Consider the following 20,910-nt stretch of genomic DNA (forward strand, 5'->3'; position numbering starts at 1 on the left):
AGCATCCTCTTTCCAATGCGCTTCTCTGTCTTATCTGGCAGGATGGTATTGAAAAGGAGGTGGATCAGTGGTGAAAAGATCAGAGCCCACCAGGTACCAGGACTCATATTCAAGATGGTGAAGTCTGGAAGTCCTTATGTGGAGCTGATGGCAAGTTATTTTTAAATAACAGCCCTGATCACAGTGATCAAGATGAGCTGAGGATTGGGATTACCCTTGGTTTTGATGGGTATGCTCAAATCCTCATCCAGGATTGTCCCTTACATTTTGCACAGGTATAGCTATGAACGAAGTGCTGCATCTAGCTCCCACAGCTCCGGGGTCATGTTGAGCTGTATTGTGAACCTGCCAACACATTTACAGTATATCATACAATCTAAAATCTACTAATCACCAATTCTCTAAGGTATTGCCCACGGAATCTATTGTTATTTGGCATCACTCCTGGACCCAAAGAATTCAACAGCAACCAGCTCCAATACTTTATGAAGAATTATGTTGATGACCTTCTCGCATCGTATGATAATGGTATATTCATCAAGACACCCAAGCATCCCGATGGTTGACAAATTCAGGTGATCTTGGTTGCTATTTGTTGTGACCATCCTGCGATGTGTAAAGTCTGTGGGTTTGGGAACCACTCCAAGGAGGAAGGGTTCTGTACTTGATGTCATATACCTAAAAGCAAGCTAGCGACAGAGGATGCAATGCATTATGATAGTAAGCCTTCGTTGTGTTGTACTGTGACGACTCACTCTTCAATTGCAGAGTTTCCTGTGAGAGATGGTCAAGAGCATATACATTGTGCACGAGAATACCGAGATCTTCCGACAGATCAACGTGACGGGTTCTTCAAAAAACACAGCACACAATGGTTTGAACTCTCATGCCTACCATATTTTGACCCTGTGCAAATGACAGTGATTGATCCCATGCATAGCTTTCTTTTAGGTTTGTATTATATCTCTGTCATGTTGGTTCTAACACTTTACAGGCATGATTCGCTGTCAATGGTTTACCTCCTGGATCAAGAATAATACTCTATGTCAGCGCACAGCAACAGCAGGGTATCACAAGAACTAGACCAGATACATCTTTATCTCTCAAAGGTGTCTTGCACTCATTTTAGGGCCAATTGTGGTATGTCAATCGGGTGTTCATTGTGCTCATAACCTAAGCAAACTTGGTAACAGATCCCTCTTATTTGGGACAAATGGTATCCAAAGGACAAAAAAGCACATGACATGAGCCTAGCAAACTGGGAAAAATGCGAAGCTGATCGCATCAAAAGGAACACAACTGGTAAGGCAAAGAAGGGCGATGAAAAAGCGAGTGAAAAATCAGTCATGCAGATGCATGAGGACAGCGGAAGTAATTTTCTTAATCTTGCTGCTGCATTGAAAATCATCCTTGGTTAAACTGTCAAGGATGCCAATATCCCATGAGCGAAACACCTCCTTCATGAATATCTGATTAAGTTTATCAAGGTACTGGTCATTTTAGCATGAAATTATTTGCTAACAAAGGCAAGCAGATTCATCCAAAAGATGTGAAGCCAATGCACCATTGGGTGATGCATATATTCAATCAACTGCGTGATTATGGGCCAGTATACGGATTCTGGACATTCCTCTTCAAAAGGCTCAACAAACTACTCAAGAGCTACTCTACAAATAATCATGGTGCTGGTGAATTTGAGGTTAGCTTCTTCTGCACTTTCAAGAAGGATCAAGAGCTTCAAACAATGGTTTGTGTTGTTCAAATTGTCAATGAATTGAGCTCACATTGTGTCTCTAGCTTGGTAACATATTAGCAGCCGAGAAGTTGGCAGCCGAGAATGATGGATCAAGACTTGTTGTTGATTGCATTCAGCTCATGTTGGCTACAGATGGTGACATCCAAGGTATGGTAGCATCTCTTGCCCTTGAAACAGAGCAGTCAAGTGTCAATGGTGAGCCAATGATCCTCCAAAATATATATACTGACTCTGAGTCAGTGAACATCCAATTTTCCCTCGGCACACATATGAAAGCTGGACTATCACATGATCAGCAGCACCAGCTCATCATTCACTACCAGAATACCAACCCACAAGCTCATGTTGTCAGTGTTATGACCTGTGCAAGCACAGAAAATCCGGACCCAAACTACCTCCTTACACGTGCAAATTTTCACAACTATATCATACTCGATGGTCGTTGTGTTGCCTCTTCATCCTCGCTGGTCAAAGCCTCAAACTCTATCATTCAAGTGGACCTCAATGACACGTGTTATGTGGGACAAGTATTCACAATTATTTCACACAGCCAGCATGGAATTGAGTGAGAATTCATTCTACTAGATGTCAAGTGGTTTCGCAGGAAACTTGACATAAATTTACACCACTGGGTTCAATAGTAAGTATCATTTTTGTAGAATTAGTTCACTAACGGATGTATTTTATAGCCCTGAGCTCGAAGTTTTTCTCTGGGAGCATAAGATGTTTCTTGATCCTGCTGTAGAAACAACAATACTGTGAGGAGCAAAGATAGCTCCAGACTGTATCTATAAAAGTTGTAAGGTCGTGCGTTGCCTAGTCTGCGATACTTGAGATGGCAAGTGCGTTCAACCCTATAGGGGAAGCGAGTGCAGCGAAGATCTAGAGGTACGCGCAGAAGTGAAGCGCAAGAAAGCGCAGGTGCGCGCAAGGCGTGGGAACACGCGCGCGCGCGTATGTGGATAATGATAAAAACTAAGCTTAAGTGATGATATGATACAAGATAAGAGATGTGAGAGCGCAAGATGTAAAAGAATAGGTTTCTACTATGTTCTGCTAAGTAGTAAGTAAGTAGTAATAGGTAAAATGGGAGGTAAAGTAAGTTCAGTAATAGTATGTACTGCTGGCGCTTATATAGCGCGCCTAAGCGCAGTCATGCGGAGCCGAAGCGCTACCGAGTAGGTATGTAAAAATATATATATGTGAGAGTCCATGATAAAAATAAAGGTGGAACACTATGCTAATAAAGAAAATGGAAATATACGCACTAGGGAGCTTGGTGGACAGTGGATGGATGCTTCTGGATGGCTGGCGCTATAGGGCGCTCAAGCGCGGGAATGGTGCGTGCATGGTGCGCGTTGCACGGGAAAGCTGCGCCTCATATAGGGATAGCTGCAGATAGCACACAGAATGGTGCTACAAGTTCGTGCAATGAACTCCCTAGCGAAAAGTGTCATATCACACCATGAGAGGCATGAGTCTCTACACCACTATTGACCTCCTCAGTTGATTCCCCCAGATCTCATCATCTCACAGGCATGTCATCTAACATTACAGATGAAGGATGATCAAGATAGGTCAGTCAATGTGTGGGCTACTGTCGGACTTAGTCAAGTAGGTCTTAAACACTCGCACATATAGATGTCAATTAACGTTGTTGCACAGGAAGTCCAAGTCTTTTAATTAGTACATCCTTGTAATCTTTGCTCTGAACAACAGCATGCATTCACTTCTACCTTTAAGCACCAAGAAATGAACCTGTGAAGTAACAATCATCACAAATCACCATCCAAGATATCATCACCATCATCACCATCGCCATCACCATTCACACTGTGGCTGTCAGTGCTGCCATTTTTGCTGGCCTTCTCACTATTGCCTTGGGGGAGATCCTCATCATGCTGACCTTCTCGTTTTTTGAAGCCTCGAGGGTCCTGTTCATACATCTTGATGGGTGCATAAGGAGTTCCAGCCTGGTAAGAGTCGTGCCATTTAGAATTGAATATGAACGGGAAAATTGGAATTGACGGTGGAGCGTTGTTGTTGTTGCTAAGGTTAACACATCTGGTGAGTGCTGTTTTTTGCTTGGATTCCTTGCGCTGCTCATCTCAGATCAAGTCTAGCTCTTCAAAAATCTTTGGGACCTGCATTGAACCAGTTAGTCACTTGTAGACTCAGAATATGTCAGCTACTAGCAAACCTCTTCTGATCTCCATGCTGGTCTGATGGTTTCCCATACAGGAACACCAGCATAGACATCACATTCCGAAAGGTTAGCTGCCTTTTGTATATCTTTCTTTCTTGCTTGCTTCTCACCCCCATTGTCTGTATAAGCTCACAACCACTGACAAAATAAATTCTTACATGTTCCTGGTGACAGAGCCATTTGTTCACAATGTTGAACTTCTGTCATTTCACTGCCCTTCCTTCATCTGTCTTCTCAATATATTTGCGCTTGTAGGACCGGAATTTTGACTTCACAAAGGCAACAAGATCATTGCGGGTATAATGCACAATTTGGTGAGTAAGTGAGCATGTTTCCTTGTCAGATTGTTCTTTCCAGACGATGTCTGCAGCCTAGGAGAAAATTGCTGAGTTCGCCTCATGGGATGCACCCACCTGGAAGTCGAACATCATCTTTGGTGGATTGGACATTGTGTCATCACTTCCATCACTACCGATTTCACTTGCAATGAGTCCGGTGAGATCGTAAATGGTCTTGTGCAGACATTCCTGATATGTCTTAGTGACAGCAGATTGAAGAGCAGAGGCAACTATTTGCACTGAACATGTGGTCAGTTGTGCTGCAGTAAGCCTCACCTTTGCCACATTCGGGATATATGCTTGTTCCTTGGATTTCTTCTTTTTTGCATGCTTCTGTTGAGGACAGGGTTGATTTTCTTCTTCAGTGTCAACATCTCCATCAGTTGCAAGGTCCTCATTGACATTCTGATGTTTAATTGTCGACACATCCTTCTCGATTCCTTCCATCCTTCGAGCAAGGTCTTGCATCAATGATAGAAGTTCCAGATTTGGCTGGATTACTGGCACTAGTGGTGCTAGCAGAGGAGGTGGGGGAGGAGGCAGAATCTTCTGCATCTGGCTGAAAAGGGCTACCCATGCCTCGGGAGTGAGCAAGGACAGATGATGTTGTACCATGGTCAGTCCTGCTGGCTGATTCATATCTGACAGTCCTGATGATAGCATTTGTTGGTTGAAGTTAGCAGCTGGAGGGGGAGCCTGACCCTGAATGGGCACTGGACGACGCATGATGATGGCGGTAGCTGAGCAGGGCACAAGAGGGCAGGCACAAGGCTTTGGAATAGGCTGTATTGTCTGCTTTTGATTAAGAAGCTACCATTTAATATTAATGGAATATTGTTTGCCTCATCTGGCATTGGTATAGCAAAGTCTAGAACACCTCAACCTAAGTGAAAAGATATGATGTAGCCCATGAGGTACATGCACGATGTCAGTATATCTCCACCGACCTTTGTTGACCTTGCATAGATCACATGTGTCGAGCCTTGCTGATCCAGAAAATACACACCTATACACGCAATGCTGACAAATGGTATACAAATAGTAGTCTACATAAGGGAACTCATTGTCAACATATCTCTACCAGGCCGTGCTACACAGGGCTTGCATGTGGTGAATGCAAGTTGAGTCAGGAGAGTTATAGATATTGATAGTAGTGTTGGCTAGATAGTTTCAGTTGCGAAATAAGGATAGGATCACAGCGTGACAGTCAGAAACCCTCCATTGTGCAAAGTGGCTAATGACCCATGACACCTTGGCATTTTCAAGGTGGGTTTCAAAGTTCATTGAGTACAATTTCACTGGAAAATCAGAGTACATTGAGAAGGGATTGACAGTATGGTGATCTAGCAGGATATGTTGCTGTACAGCAAACAATAACTCTCCTGTCAGCATATTATAAATGCATTTGATACTGGCAGCAACAGGGGTTAACAACTGATCTCCACGAGGGTAGAAGAAAATCTGGCTGTTGCCCAAGTGTGTAGATGCCTTACTATAGATCACACTGTCAAACTTGAGTGTAGTGTGTAATACTGCTGTTTGTCAACTAGTGATGTTCCAGCCCAGTGTAGAAACAACAATACAGTGAGGCATGAACGAGGCTCCTGACTGTATCTGTAAATGTTGTAGGGTCACATGTTGCCTAGTCTGCTATACTTGAGAAGATAAGTGCATTTGACCCTAAAGGGGAAGCAAGTGCAGCAAAGATCTAGAAGTATGCGCTAAAGCGAAGTGCAAGAAAGTGCGCAGGTGCGCGCAAGGCACAAAGGCGCGGGAATGTGCGCGAAGCGCGGGAATGTGCACGCAGATATGCAGAAATGAGAGAGACTAAGCTTAAGTGATGTTATAATGCAAGATAAGAGATGAGAGTGCGAGGTGTAAACAGATAGAGTTCTACTGCGACTTTCTAGGTAGTAAGTGCTAGGTAAAGTGAGAGGTAAAGTAAGGTGCAAAGTGGTAAGGTAGTATGTATTGCTGGCGCTTATATAGCGTGCCTAAGCGCTGTCATGCAGAGCCGAAGTGCTACTGAGTAAGGTATGTAAAGATATATATGAGTGAGAGTCCATGATAAAAATAAAAGTGGAACAATATGCTAATAAGAGAAATGGAAATATATGCACTAGAGAGCTTGGTAGACAGTGGATGGATGCATCTGGATGGCTGGCGCTATAGGGTGCTCATGCGTGGGAAAGCGCGTGCACATATACATCGCGAAGCGTGGCAATGGTGCGCGCATGGCGCGTGTTGCACGGGAAAGCTGCACCTCATATAGGAATAGCTGTGGATAGCACACAGAGTGGTGCTGCAAGTTCATGCTGTGAACTCCCTAGTGAAAGGTGCCATATCACACCATGAGAGGCATGAGTCTCTACATCTCCCAGGGACTTTAAATTCTGAGTGTCCCCACTCAGCGCATGTGTGGTGAGGGTCTTGAGTGATAGTGTGCAAGTGCGATGCATGTATGACGCTTGGGGTATTGGGCAATGAATGTGTGAGTGCAGGAATTACTGCACGATGTGCGAAGCGCAGGCGAGTGCAGGTGCATGCAAGGTGCGAAGGTGTGGGAAAGTGCGCGCGCATATGCACTTGAGGCACGGGAATGCAGCATAGCATGGTGAATTGCGAGGGTGACTCTGGTGTGAATAGTGTTCCATGGGTGTGAGGCGATGATGTAAGGGTGATATGGATGTGGCATGCAAAGCGTGAGCGAGATGCGCATGTACAGTGTGAAGCGTGGGAAAGTGCGCGTGCACAAGGCGCAAGAAAGCACGTGAGTGTCACATGTGTTGTATTCTGTGGGGACACCATGAGCTGTTGCGCAATGCTCTTGGAGTCCAGTATGTGTGTGTGCATGTGATGCAAAGTGGCACGGTCCAAGAGCGATCCAATCCATGTCCAAACCAAGTCCTGCTAGGCATGCTAAATATTAGGTGCTAAGGGTTTGAACAGTGTGAGTAAAACTTTATGTGAAAATGCGAAAGAAAAACAGTAAACTCTGTGGATGTCCTATCCGACTTGTCTTCTTTGTGCGGCTGTCGACATCTACACCTTCCTATGAGCAAGGCACAGGAAGCGCGCACACATGCGTGCGAGGCGTATGTATGTGGGAAGATTGCGCATATGTGCGTGTGAGCGTGGGAAGACTGCGCACATATGTGCATGTTCTAAGGTAAAAAGGGCATGGTGCTGTGTCATGCATGTGAAGAGAAAATAATACTATTGAGCTAGGTGGGCACAATCTAAGGTTGTTGTGTTGTTTTTCTTCTATGTTCTTTTAGGTGACTCCTATGTGCATATATATCAGTGAGTTATTAGTCCTTTGGACAGTGTTATAATGAGAGAAATAAAAATGGAAGAGCACTGGATGAAACCCAGGGTAAAATGAATGGTATCCTATGGACAGCAATGGTATATCTTTCTCTTTGGTGCACTGCTGAAGCACGTGATCCTCCTACTTGAGCGTGTAACTAGCATGCTTCACATCTCTTGTGAGCTGACGCTTTACCCAAGGTAAGGTTGGAATGTGCAAGGCTGGCATGCTTGGGGGGGGGGGGGGCTAGTAACCGGCAGAATGAATTCCTGCACAGCGCACTGCAGGTTGAAGGCGCGCCAATGGGAGGCGCTGCAAGGGGTGTAGAGGCACTCTACAAGCTGATAGGATGCGCGTGATGTGCGCGCCTTGGGGTGATTTTGCGCGAATTTGATTATATTGGCCGAACATGCGAGGAACGGCCATTTCTCTGCAAATAGTGCACATCAGGGCATGCAGGAATGAAATTGACATGGTAAGCAAAAGCACGAAGAATGTGAATAAATGTGGGAAGTGTGAAGTTGAAGATGAAGATAGGGGAGTTAGGCGCATATGTATGTGTCAGGTGTGCACCTAAGTCGTGCCTGGATGGCTGATTGGAATATACCTTGTGTTGAATGAAAGAAATGAGATTTAAAAGGGGAGAAGCAATAGAAATGCGATAGTGCAAAAACTCTGCCAAAATGATAAATGCACGAGGCGCGGGAATTATCGCGTGATGCGCGCAACCATGGCGCATGAACAAGGGGCAGTGCGAAGATGAATTTAAAGTGTTTGGAATCATCATATATGTAGCTCCTTAAGAGCTTCCAACATGAAAAAGACAAAAAGTGTGAAATGAGATGAGGATAAATATACAATGCCTCTAGGCGCACGCATTGGGCGTCCTCAGGCGCAATATGGTGCGCCTGAGTTACCCCAGGGTCGCCTGAAACATGCTCTGCTTGGTGGTTAGGCGCTGTGATGCACGGATACTTTACTGGCATACAATAGTCACTAGAAGCAAAAAGCGCGATGTGTGTGTGATCATTAGTGACATTTGGAATTACCAGAGGCAAACTCTGGTTGATGCAAGGTGTAACTTGAGTCTCTGATGCAGTAGGAGGCTCCTCTATAGGCGTGCTAAGGCGCAATAGATGTTTAGAGTCATCCCTGACCTCTGATGATGTGAGCGGCGATGGTGATGGTGCGTTTGGTGAGATTTCTTCCTTAAGTGTTGCGATAGTGAGGGGTGGGCATGTTTCAAGTGATGGCGCATTAGTGTGCAATAGATGTTTAGAGTCATCCCTGACTTCTGGCGATTCGATAGCGGTAGGCGCGCATGTTTCGAGTGATGGCGCGTTAGTGTGCAATAGATGTTTAGAGTCATCCCTGACTTGCGATGCGATTGGTGATGATGATGCGGATGATGATAGAGATTGTGAAGGAGATGGTGCTGATAATGAAGGTGAAGAGGCACCTGCGGTGCGCTTCTGGTTGCGCTTCACGAGCGTGCGCTCGAGTTCATGATCCAAAGTGATGCATTCTGGTATGGCTTTGCATGCTGGCGCAGTTGATGGCTGAGGTGCGCGTAAATTGCATGAAGGTGCGGGAACAGTGTGCATGTGAGGCACAAGAATTGGAACTGGTGGCCTTTTGTCAAGTGCAACTTCTGAGGGTGCACGATAGAAGAGTCCAGCTGCCACACTAGCGCTAGTGGTCGTATCCTGCGTTGCACGGTTCACATAGTAGCGATCTTTGCACTTAGCCACTTTAGCTTGTACTGGTGTGGTCGCTGTGACTAAGTTTGCAATTGGCGCTACCATGGGTGCACTAACTGGCGTGGGAAAAGCACGCACAGGTAATAGGAACTGTGCAGCTGCGAAGACATCCATAAATGGGTATGGGTCATATGGATGGTGGTCAGGGAACTTGATCATAAGGCGCAAGCAAATTTGCGCCTGAGCATCGCTAGGGATTCCTTCCATAAATAAGCGGTCGCATTCGGCCTTTCCAATATGATCTTCATCTATAAGTGGCTGCATAACCTTCCTGAATGCGCGCAAGTAATTGCTTAGTTCTGTGCAAGAGGGCATTGGTTTGTTAGCATATTCGTGCGCAATGGCACGCAAGTCTGCGAGCGCGTAGCATCTTTTACCATCCCATCCAGGATACATTACCTTTACTTCTGCCATGAATGCATCATAATTGCTTACTGCTGCTTTGGGCATGCCTCCCCATAGTTCTTGGTCATCGCATTCAAGGTAGCAAATAATACCTTTGATGCGGTCGAGTCCTTGGAGTCCTGCTTCATCAGCGAGCTGCTCATATGTGTCAATGAATTCAGCGAGGTTCTCTGTAGTGCCGTTGAACTTGGGCATGTTTGCCGTGCTGCAGATGGGCATTCTATAAGGAATTTGAAGTGCATGAAAGGCGCGCGCATGAGGCGCACAGGCGTGGGAATATTGTGCGCGTGCAAGGCGCGAGAATGCATGACTAGAAAATGATTAGCTTTTGAAATTGCAAAGAGATTGACCTATATGTGTGAAATGCGCAGAACTAGATCTTGCTGACTGTTCCTCTTGCGGTGGGCTCCAGACTGTATCTATAAGTGTTGTAGGTCGCGCTGAAGGTACAACAATTCAGATGGTGAGTCTGAACAATGTGTTGGGTCTTGCAGAACCTAGCTGCTATTCGACCCTAAAGGGTTTCTGGACCAGGCTCAAGGCTCAGAGTAGAGGAAATATCATAAAAACTTGCTGATCTCTCAGACTCATAGTAAAACTGGTGAAAAGGTTCATTGATTATGTAAGCTACAAAAGTGCCAACATAAGGTAAGGTAAAAACAGTCTCTACAAGCCCAACCAGAAATGAATCCCTACAGCGTGAGAAAGTGCGCAGGTGCGCGCAAGGCACAAAGGCGCGGGAATGCACAAAGTGCGGGAAAGTGCGCGCAGGTATGCGGAAATGAGAGAGACTAAGCTTAAGTGATGTTATAATGCAAGATAAGAGATGAGAGTGTGAGGTGTAAAGGAATAGATTTCTACTGCGACTTTCTAGGTAGTAAGTAGTAGGTAAAGTGATAGGTCAAGTAAGGTGCAAAGTGGTAAGGGCCTAAGCGCTGTCATGCGGAGCCGAAGCGCTACCGAGTAAGGTATGTAAAGATATATATGAGTGAGAGTCCATGATAAAAATAAAGGTGGAATGATATGCTAATAACAGAAATGGAAATATATGCACTAGAGAACTTGGTGGACAGTGGATGGATGCATCTGGATGGCTGGTGCTATAGGGCGGAAAAGCACGCACGCATATATATCGCGAAGCACAGGAATGGTGTGCACATGGCACGCGTTGCGCAGGAAAGCTGCACCTCATATAGGAATAGCTGTGGATAGCACACTGAGTGGTGCTGCAAGTTCGTGCAATGAACTCCCTAGTGAAAAGTGCCATATCATACCATGAGAGGCATGAGTCTCTACACCGGCTTAGGCTCACAAGATTCCTGAGCCTAGGCCATGAGCTCAAGCCAGCCCAAAGCCAGGGCTTAAGCCCAACCAGGCCATGGCTTTTCGCAGCCAACAGACAGCTCAACACCACTGTGGCATTAGGCAGCATAATTACAATATATCTAGTAAATGTCTGTCTCAGTGTCTGACATGTCCTCAGCATCATCACCCAAAGGCAGAATGTCCCAAATTTCTTTGTCATCACCAGTCTCTTCTACTTCCACTTCTTCTTCATCATTGTCCAGGTGCTCCAACTCAACAAGAGACGATGGCACAGGCTCTTGGAACAGGAGATCATGTTGTAGTGCACATTTAAGACACTGAAGTGCTTTGATGATGTCGACCTTAAGCCAGTTGCGTCATTTGGTGATGGTGATGCCACCTTGCAAGCACACCCTCTCACTGGAGACTGACAATAACATAATGGCCAGATAATCCTGTGCAAGTGAGGCCCAAATAGGGTACCTCTGCGCATTTATTTTAAGTAAGATTATTGTTAGCGTCAAATTTTTGAGTAGCAAAAAAATATGTACACCTCACCATTGAATGGTAGACATGCCAGATGGTGGAGCTGCTTCAACTGTCTCAAGGTAGGCCAAAACTTCAGCACACCATGGTCTTGTTGGGTCACCAATTGAAGTAGGCACTGGGTTGGCTGATGAATCATCCTTAGAGTCACTGAGGACTTTGCAAATTAACTTCTTGAGACTGCCAGTTCTGCTGGGCTTAGTTGTGTGCTGTAACATCGACGATGTCACTTGGTTCAGCTGAAGATAATGGGCTTTGAACTAGTTGTAGTACATGTTGATAAAATAAAAAAGATGACTCACCACTGTCTCTGCAGTAGAAAGAACATCATTGTGCAGATCCTCTAGCCAATGCTTCATGAAATATGACATTTTCCCTGTGGGGTTGAGTACTGAAGTGCAAATGTCAGACTCACAGTCATTCATAAAAAAATAAACAACATACACATTGCCAATACATATGCAGTGGAGTGTATCATCTTCTCATAATGCTCATCGACTTTTGCAGCTGCATCTTCGAGCGCAGGAGCAAACTTCGCATATCTCGACCTTTCTGTGCATGATGACCAAGCCTTGTGAAGAGTTTCGAGTGCCAGAATTGCAAGGTGTAAGGTTAAACCTCATTCAGATGAGAAAGCTTGTTGGACTATGTCAGTATACTAAAAAACCAAGATAAGTAGCAAGCTTCAAATAAATAGAAAATAATGTACCGAGAGAAGATTGGCAAACTGCCCAACATGTGTCCATTCAATGTTTGACAGCTGCAAAAAGTCAATATTCATGTGTCTAGATCATGCTCTTGACAATCCATCTCATATACAAATGTGTCAACATGTTCCTTATTCATCTCTGCACAGTTGAGTATAATATAAGTTGAGGACCACCGAACCTTCATGTCAATCAACAGTTGCATCAGCTGGGACATGCCTCCCTTGGTTTGAACATTCCAGTACAGCTCCTTTCACTTCATAGAGGAACATTCCTTAATGCAAATGCTACGAATGAGGCCAATTTCATCTCGATTGGACAGCTTGTGCGCTTTCAGGTCATGGGGGTTGTAATGAGGGGATTTGCTATATGAGCTGATCAAGGTCTGTGTTATAATGTTGATAATGTGGGCTAGGCAGCTATTAGATTTGTCAGGGAGTGATTTTGTTAAGTAAGAAGTGATGATTGAACATACTTTATTTTCCACTGGCACTGAGGAAACTCCTTATTGTATTTGGCCTTGTATAGCTTTGCAAATTTCTGTAGGGTGGTGCCATTGTTCACGGCATTGTCACAAGTGATGTGTCTGAGCTAGTGTGATTTATGAGACTAATGAATATACTTGCAGTAAACCTAACTTACCTTATGTGTGACACCAACATGATTGAGGATTTTAAACAAAGCACCATCAAGATGCTTGCCTGTGTGGGCATTATTGACTTGAGTGAATCTGAGCAGTGCACTTTCGAGTTCCCATTGCATAGTAGTCTTCTCTTTGATCCAGTGTCCCGTGACAGCAAAGTAACCATCAGTATTGATGGCACCCTTGACAGTGGCACCCTACATACATAGGTCCACATTAGTCGAGTAGATTGAGCAATATCATAAAATTTACTTACATCAAGTTTGCTCCTGAGCTCCATAAGATGAGTTTTGAAGGTTCTCATTATCTCCACATGAGTTGCCTTCCTGCCTGGAATTTTGATGCTGTTGGTTGCATGAGCCACAATGTTGATCATTTCTTTGAACTTTGGATGTTCAAGTGCTTGAATTGGCTAGATAAATAGACATTAATTCAATTCAATCATAAGAGAAATGTAGTACCTGATCAGTGGACATGAGCCACTCAATTGCAGCCTGTTTGAACAACTTATCTGCATATGAAACCACTTGTTCAGCAAGCTTCCGCTCAGTTAGATGCACATTAATACTCTGCTGTGCAGCATTTTCCTTGCAGGCCTTAACATTGCCAGGAAGCATCAACTCAAATGAATGTTCTTTGGCCCATTTCCGATATTTGGCAGAGAACTTTGCCTTGGTGTGACGACAGAGGGTAGATATTTTGTTAACAAGAATACATTCTTTCCTATTGAGCATGCATCAACATGTGAGTACAACTACAAATCAGCAGACCTACGGGCATGTTTTGTACTTCCTGTGCTTTTTCACCTTTCCATTTGCCCCTGCATGATCAAAGGTAGCACCAAAAAAGTGTCAATGTAAGCAGTTTGGGCCTCTCATGTCAACACTGGTTCCATGAGAGATTGAACGTCAATGTCAATTAGAATACTGTCAGCATCAACCAATTCTGGTTCAGTTGGGACAACAGCTGATTTGTACTGCTTTCAAGGCTTGGGATTAGTACATGCATTTTCATGCTTGTCATTGCCAGATTCTCCATCAGAGTCTTCATAAGAGTCTTCAGGATGCACCCTTTTGCGGGGGTCGACAGCAGATGATGCTGATGGTATGGGAGAGGTGCATGGAGGTTCCGCAATTTCAGTGGGGGATGAAGTGGAGGTATGTTCAGCAGCGTGGAAGTGTGAATTATCTTGGTTTGGGATGGCAGTGCTGCCTTCTCAGCATGTTGAAGAAGGGCAGCTGTAGGTTTGATTTTGTGTATAGGATGCGCAACACAGTGCTTGGTTTCTGTGCTCGTCATAGGTAGGTAGCAGGTAGTTGGGACATTAGAGGGACATGTACCAACATAAATCAATTGAAAGATATTGGGTGGACAATCACACTTGTGAAGGTAAAGCACATAAGGCTTCTGTTAAGACCGTGCAAAAAGAGTAGGACTGATTCAAAGGGGCTTGGCTTCAGCTCATGTGCTGCACCCCTTATCTGAGTATGTGCCCTTAATTTCAGAATGATGTCTGGAGAAAGTCCAAGGAAGTCCGAAGGACTTCTGGACGAGTGCAGGAAAGTTCAGAAGGACTTTCTGAACGAGTGCAAGCAACTTCTGGATGAGTGCAGGAAAGTTCTGGAGGAACTTCTGGAAATTACCATGGGGTTTCGTCCTGATATGGAGATGTGTAATGGCTACTCAGGACAAGTCCTGAATAGAAGCAAACAGAGAAAAGGCTGCAAGGACAAAGTCCAAAGCAGAAGAGGTCCGGAGGACCGTGGGAAAGTTCTGGAAACTCAGAGGAATGGAGGATTGGATGAGGAGAGGATTGGAGGAGTGGAGGAGTGAAGGATTGGAGGAGCAAAGGAGCAGAGGAGTGGAGCTCTGGCCTAGGGAATTTCTCCCTAGGCCTGAGATAGATATCAACTAAGTCGGAAGACTAGAACTGATGTGAAGACTTAGAGTGGGATCTAGTGTGAGGACTATATGTATGATAATCAGACTAAGGAAATACAGGAGTATCTACAGGGGTTTATATACTACTGAGGACTTAACAGAGAATCAGTCAGTACAGTCCAAAGCTATGTGAGGCTGTGGACAGAGCATGTAGAAAATAGTAAATGAAGACGGAGATGAGAACATAGGAAAATAAAGCCGGAAATGAAATGAGGTACGGAAAATGAGTATAGTCTAACTGGAGAAGGAACCTACAAAGGGGAAAGGCATGGAAGATAGACACGGGTCAGATCTGGATATTCAGAAGTCCGGAGACAAGTGAATACCATAAGGGGATAAGCACTGATTTAAGGTTTGGGTTCAGATATGAAGCATAGGTCGGATCCAGAGACCCGGAGATATGGATATCAGATGCAGGAGTACAGGGATCCGGACAGATAGAGGATTGGGTCTGGAGACATGGACAGGAGGTCCGGATGTCCAGATGAGGCGTGGGAACATCATCGGATGTTGGTCCGGAATGTGGGATAGCTGCAGAGGTATGGAGGTCTGATGTACAAAGGTAAAGGGATCTGGATCTGGATGTGCAGATGTGGAGGTGCAGAGGTGCAGGGATCTGGATGGGTAGAGGACTAGAGACATGGATAGGGCATCTGAAGGTCCAGATGAGGCATGGGAATATTGTCAGATGTAGGTCCAGAATATGGGATATGACAGCTTCAAAATTACCAAAATATTGGCTTGCACAGTTGAGATCTAGTTTTCTGACAGCAGAGTGAGTTATGTTGAGCTCATGAAGCACAAGACATAGTGCTGGCAGCTCACCATGGCTTTTGTGTAGCAACACACAAGAGATAAGGCCTCAAAGGAGGATAAATTGCTGGATATGTTGGACAGAGCAGGCTTTTTGACTGCGATGTGAATAATGTCGACCAGCCGAAGCACAAATAAGACATGGCAACTCACTGTGACATATGGACCATTGAAGCTGATAAGAGTAATGGAAGTCAGAAGGTTGAAAAGACAAAAATAGAGTCGGGAAACATACCTCTGGTGAGGCTTCTATGGCAGTGCCACTGAACATGCCAAAGCCACAGCTTAGGCTGCCAGCTCGAGCTTTTCGAAACTCAAGCCCAGGCCCAAGCCTTCCTTAGGCTGTGACTTAGGCCTGGGCTGGGCCCAGTGTAGGAATACAACACAGAGTGGGGCTATACAAAGATGGCTCCAAACTAATATCTTATGTTGTGGTCTTGCACTGCCTAGTCTGCTATACTTGGTGAGACAAGTGCATTTGACCCAGGGGTCTGTGGTCTGGGAATAGTTTTTGGGGTCAGTGAGTAATGTGGGGTCAATAGTCTGAGCACGGGAAACAATGTCCGAAGGTATAATTATGATGTCTGATGCAAAAGTGTCAGGTTTGATGTTTTTGGGTTTGGGTTTGGTGTAGAGACTAATATCTCTGTGGGCTTGCAGGGATCTAGATTCCCAATGTCCCAATCACTTCCTAATATAGTGTGACTCATATCTCACCCAGTGCACTCAAGCACTTCATCGGCTGCTCGTGCATCCTTGGTTCCATTGCTCGTCCTCCGTCCATCCATTCCATGTCCGTTCAGTTCATCGGTGCATATTCCCATCATATTTCCATTTATTCTGACATATCTCCGGCGCTTATGGTTATATTCCGTATGTTTTGTCATGAACCCTTATATTACATATTATCTCATATCCACTTCACTTCTCGGTTCGCTTTAGCGCTTGACAGCACTTAACATTACTAGTATATATACTCGTGCCTAAACTGTATAAGGACTATCTTTTTGCCTGCACATCATTGGACTCTAAGTCTAGTTCTCCCTCGTACCTACAAACCAACAATAAGTATCTAAGTACAATACAAGGGCCTGCCACCGTACATTACCAGAAACTCTGTCAAATTGTTTCCCAACTCATTAAGAGTTGCTCTGCTCCACCACCCGCATGCATGCATTACCATTATAGTTGCTCGTCGTCACCCATCGTCGCTCATTAGCACTTTGCATCACTTTTGCTCGCTTGTGCTTTGCTCATCATCACGCACCTTACCAGGCTTGACCAAGCACCCGGTCCAGTGTTTCCCTCCACATATAAACTTAGAGGAACCTTCTCAGTAGCAATCCCCTTGGGTTGACACACATCTCGCTCATCGAGGACTACTTGAGTATATCTCATACCACCCATATATCCACACTACCAATTCCTCTTCTACATCAGGTTATTGGAAACTAATAGTGATGCAATAGTGAGCATCGGAAAAGCGAGTGGTGTGCACAATAATAACCATGAAGGATACAGACGGTGAAGGAATGATGATATTCGCAATATCAACTAAGAACTATGAAATATCAGGTTTGACCCCTAAGCATCAGAGAACGACTCTCCTCTACTCAGATGATGATGATGCTATGGGGAGTCCAATATTTATGTAGATACATAGAAATCCAGAACCCTGTAGGCAAAAGTAGTAGCACAATATTTCAGATCCAATGTCCTATGTAATAAGACATGATGTACTGTGGACTATGGGAATACATGTAATAACGTGGTCCGAAACATTAGGGATGTGAAAACAAGTAACTATGCATCTAGTGAGGCTAGCACAATGAGACTCGACATAGGTAGGACGAGTGTGTGCGATATCTGATGGTCCAATTCAAAACCCGATGCAATGTCTGATGTCTGATGTCTGATGTCTGATGTTTTTGGATTTGGTACATATTGAGTCGGATATGATAGGAATGATTTGAGTAATGATTAGCATGTCTACATGTATTGGAAAATAGACCTCTATAAGGTTATAGAGATGTCAGTCTCTACACTAGCCTATTTGAGTCTGGCTTGGGCTGGCCCAGGGCTTCAAGCCTGGCTGTGCACATCACTATTGTTGACTGATGAGGGTGTATAGGTCTTCAGGCACCACACTAGTTGCTGCACAGTCGGCAACATTGATGATATCATTCATGAGATCTTTGGCAAGCTTATGGATAGAACTTGTAGCACTCTTATTGAATCCTCAATCAAACAGGACCCCACACTCTTGAATAGCAGGCAGACAGTCTGGTCAGGTGAGCCAATGGTGAAGTCTTGCAGCTTTGATATAGGAAAGAAGCATTGTATTTTCAAGCTCCCCTAACAGAATTAAGTCTAACTTTCTTGTTTGTGCTTTGAAAGGATGTACCAAATCTGTGATTGATAGGAATGTGTTGTATAATTCCAATTAAACATTTGAAAGGAAAAGACTACCATGAGTGAGCAGGCCTAAATAGGAGCAGACAATTATATATATGGAAGAATGCATGGTGAATTTTCTGCAACTTTCTGGTATAAGCAGCAATATGCAAGTAATAGGCTTGAGTCTTTCTTGGTATTATTGTTTATGCACAAGCAAGATACACTGTATTAACCAATTCCATAGTGTGATTGAGGATGATTTTGAGGCAAACATCAAGTTTGTCAGAAGAATGTGATGTACCAGCTTCCTGCAAGCTCATGAGGACAATGGAAAGATAGATCATGATAAGGAATTGCCACTCATCAGCATTAATTGTTCCAGCAGATGCCTCACCAAAATCTTTGAGGACAGAGCCAAGCCAAGTGGGGATGGTCATATCATGGATGACATTACAGATTCAATCAAGTACTTCTGCTATCTTTAATGAATGAATCTTTTGAGGGCCACTAGAGGTTGTCTGTAATGATGTCTTAGCTCCAAGCTGCATTTTTCAGAAAATGAGCGTAACATGCTGAATAAAATCCTTGAATTTATGAAAATATTTATGGACATATATTGAGCCAAAAGCCAGGAGGCATACAAGGGGAATTCTTACTGTGATGTATTATTGTCTTGCTATGAAGCAGCTCAGAAAATGGCTCAAAATCCAAGCCATTTTCTGAGCTGCTTCATAGCAAGACAATAATACATCACAGTAAGAATTCCCCTTGTATGCCTCCTGGCTTTTGGCTCAATACATGTCCATAAATATTTTCATGAATTTAAGGATTTTATTCAGCATGTTACGCTCATTTTCTGAAAAATGCAGCTTGGAGCTGAGATATCACTAAGTTGTCTGCGACACCATGAAGTATATATTAGAGAAATTGATGGCAAGAAACATCATAGCAAACAGCTTACCCAATTAACAAGCGCCTTGACATAGTCAATCTTCAGCATTCTGCTAACTTTCCAGGGCATACAATGTAAAGAATTGTAGGTAAATCTCAATGGTCTGGAATTTTTATGAGACAGAGAGCTTTTCAGCTTATTAAAGCATTTCTCCAGTTGATTATCATTATCAGAACCTACATGAGAATGAGGAGGGTGCAAATCACAGATCTCTGTGTTCCCTCTTTGGCTGACATTGTCTCCAGAGGTATTTCACCAAAGTCACATGCAAATGCCAGGAAGGGCGATGTTGATGTGGTCGACTCTGAAGTTAAACTGAAAAGATGTTGGGTGTGGTATTGCACCAAGCCCTCCAATATGCAGTGCATCAGATCAATGACAAGTTGCTGGGAGGGGTCCCAGTATGGTAAGCATCAGAGTTCAGAATAGCACACATCATGAGCCTTGAACAGTCTTTCATGTTTAGAGGATATAACAGCATATCTCCACTGCTTAGCATATTCTTGCAGTTTTAGTCTGTTATGAGGTTCTCACTTCTTGAAATTGACTCTTCCACAGGTAGACTTATGATAACAATTGCATACACTGCAATAGAAGTGACTGCCAACTCCAGCCATAGAAGCAATATGATGAGTGGCAGGGAGGTTACACACTATTGAAGGACACTTGTTTGCTCTATTGGAGACTACTCATTTCCCAGTGAACCTTTTGGGTAAGGTAGTGCTCACTATCTATTATCTCTGGAATAAAAGTGAGTTGAGGGCACTTACATTTAGCACTACTCTATATGAAATTGTCAACAGAAAACAACTGAATCTTCCACACTTATGAGTTTTTGGTTCATACTGCTTTGCCTATGTCCCTATCAAACTTCAGCCAAAACTTGGCCTACATTCATGTCAAGCAATCTTTATGAAGTACCCAGATGGAAATAAAGAATATTGCCTGTGAGACAAGGTGACTGGTTCCTTCTTTGTTACATGAGACATTATCTTCAATGAGAACTTCCCATCAATTGTTACAAGTAACATCAATCATGTGACCCCCTATCAATTTTCCTTCATCCTCACCCTCTTTGCATATAGGCTTGGCCTTCTCTATCTATCTGTTGACTGGATACTTGGACCAGCTATAGGACTGGAAGTTTCTATAGCCTTGTAGAGGCTATTTTTGTAATATATCTCAGCACCCTATTGCTTTACTATATGAAGCACAGCTTTTCCACAAGCTGCACACATCAGCTGATACTTTCCCATGCCAGCTGAAGCTCTCCCACACATGCTTTTCTCATGCTGCATCAGCCTAAGCCTCATACCATCCAGAAGCATCCGCCCATTATCCTGCTAACCCAATGGTAGATTATTTTATGATTATATTTGCTTATCAGACCATTTTCACATTGCACCACTTTTATTTGGTCATTGACCCTTACTTACATATAGCTTTATATACCCTATTTGGTAGTACATCAGCTTAGTTCCACATGACAGCACTTAGCACAATACTTAAGTGGCAGCAACATATATTATTCAGTAGCTTATTTTCCAGATATTCCAGTAGCAACTCCCATTAGCCTATAGTCGGTAGCTATTGGCAATCAGTATCCATTTACCACCCACACTATGTCCATTATTGTTACACTTTATATCTATTTCTATTATCTATCATCTCTATTTTCATCCAAACCACTTGCACTGCAGCCGCTTTGCAGCTGTGTTTTCCCACACCTTCGGCTTTCAGCCACCACTTCATTCCTGCATGTGCACCTACTGCTTTCCCATATTTTGCTGTAAGACCTATTGTCTTTTTAGCCTTGTATAGGCCATATTTG

General features: G+C 43.9%; 3 protein-coding genes across 3 annotated transcripts; 1 reads left to right on the plus strand and 2 right to left on the minus strand.

Annotated features, from left to right (window-relative positions):
* Window positions 1–1,504: 1,504 nt before the first annotated feature.
* Window positions 1,505–2,325, plus strand: F5891DRAFT_1194306 (uncharacterized protein; the record flags this gene model as incomplete). The annotated part of the gene is made up of 3 exons (XM_041367907.1): window positions 1,505–1,747; window positions 1,798–1,951; window positions 1,997–2,325. 3 exons carry the CDS (start codon window positions 1,505–1,507, stop codon window positions 2,323–2,325), a joined length of 726 nt encoding a protein of 241 aa, XP_041220827.1.
* A 1,206-nt stretch (window positions 2,326–3,531) lies between these two features.
* On the minus strand, window positions 3,532–5,026 carry F5891DRAFT_1194307 (uncharacterized protein; the record flags this gene model as incomplete). Its single annotated transcript, XM_041367908.1, has 2 exons — window positions 3,532–3,729; window positions 4,376–5,026. 2 exons carry the CDS (start codon window positions 5,024–5,026, stop codon window positions 3,532–3,534), a joined length of 849 nt encoding a protein of 282 aa, XP_041220828.1.
* An 8,203-nt stretch (window positions 5,027–13,229) lies between these two features.
* Window positions 13,230–13,686, minus strand: F5891DRAFT_927034 (uncharacterized protein; the record flags this gene model as incomplete). Its single annotated transcript, XM_041373891.1, has 2 exons — window positions 13,230–13,388; window positions 13,438–13,686. Coding segments are annotated over 2 exons (408 nt in total), but the record flags the coding sequence as incomplete, so codon positions are not given.
* Between the last annotated feature and the right edge of the window lie 7,224 nt (window positions 13,687–20,910).

This window comes from Suillus fuscotomentosus (genome assembly GCF_016647785.1).
Source record: "Suillus fuscotomentosus strain FC203 chromosome Unknown F5891scaffold_68, whole genome shotgun sequence".
Classification (NCBI taxonomy): domain Eukaryota; kingdom Fungi; phylum Basidiomycota; class Agaricomycetes; order Boletales; family Suillaceae; genus Suillus; species Suillus fuscotomentosus.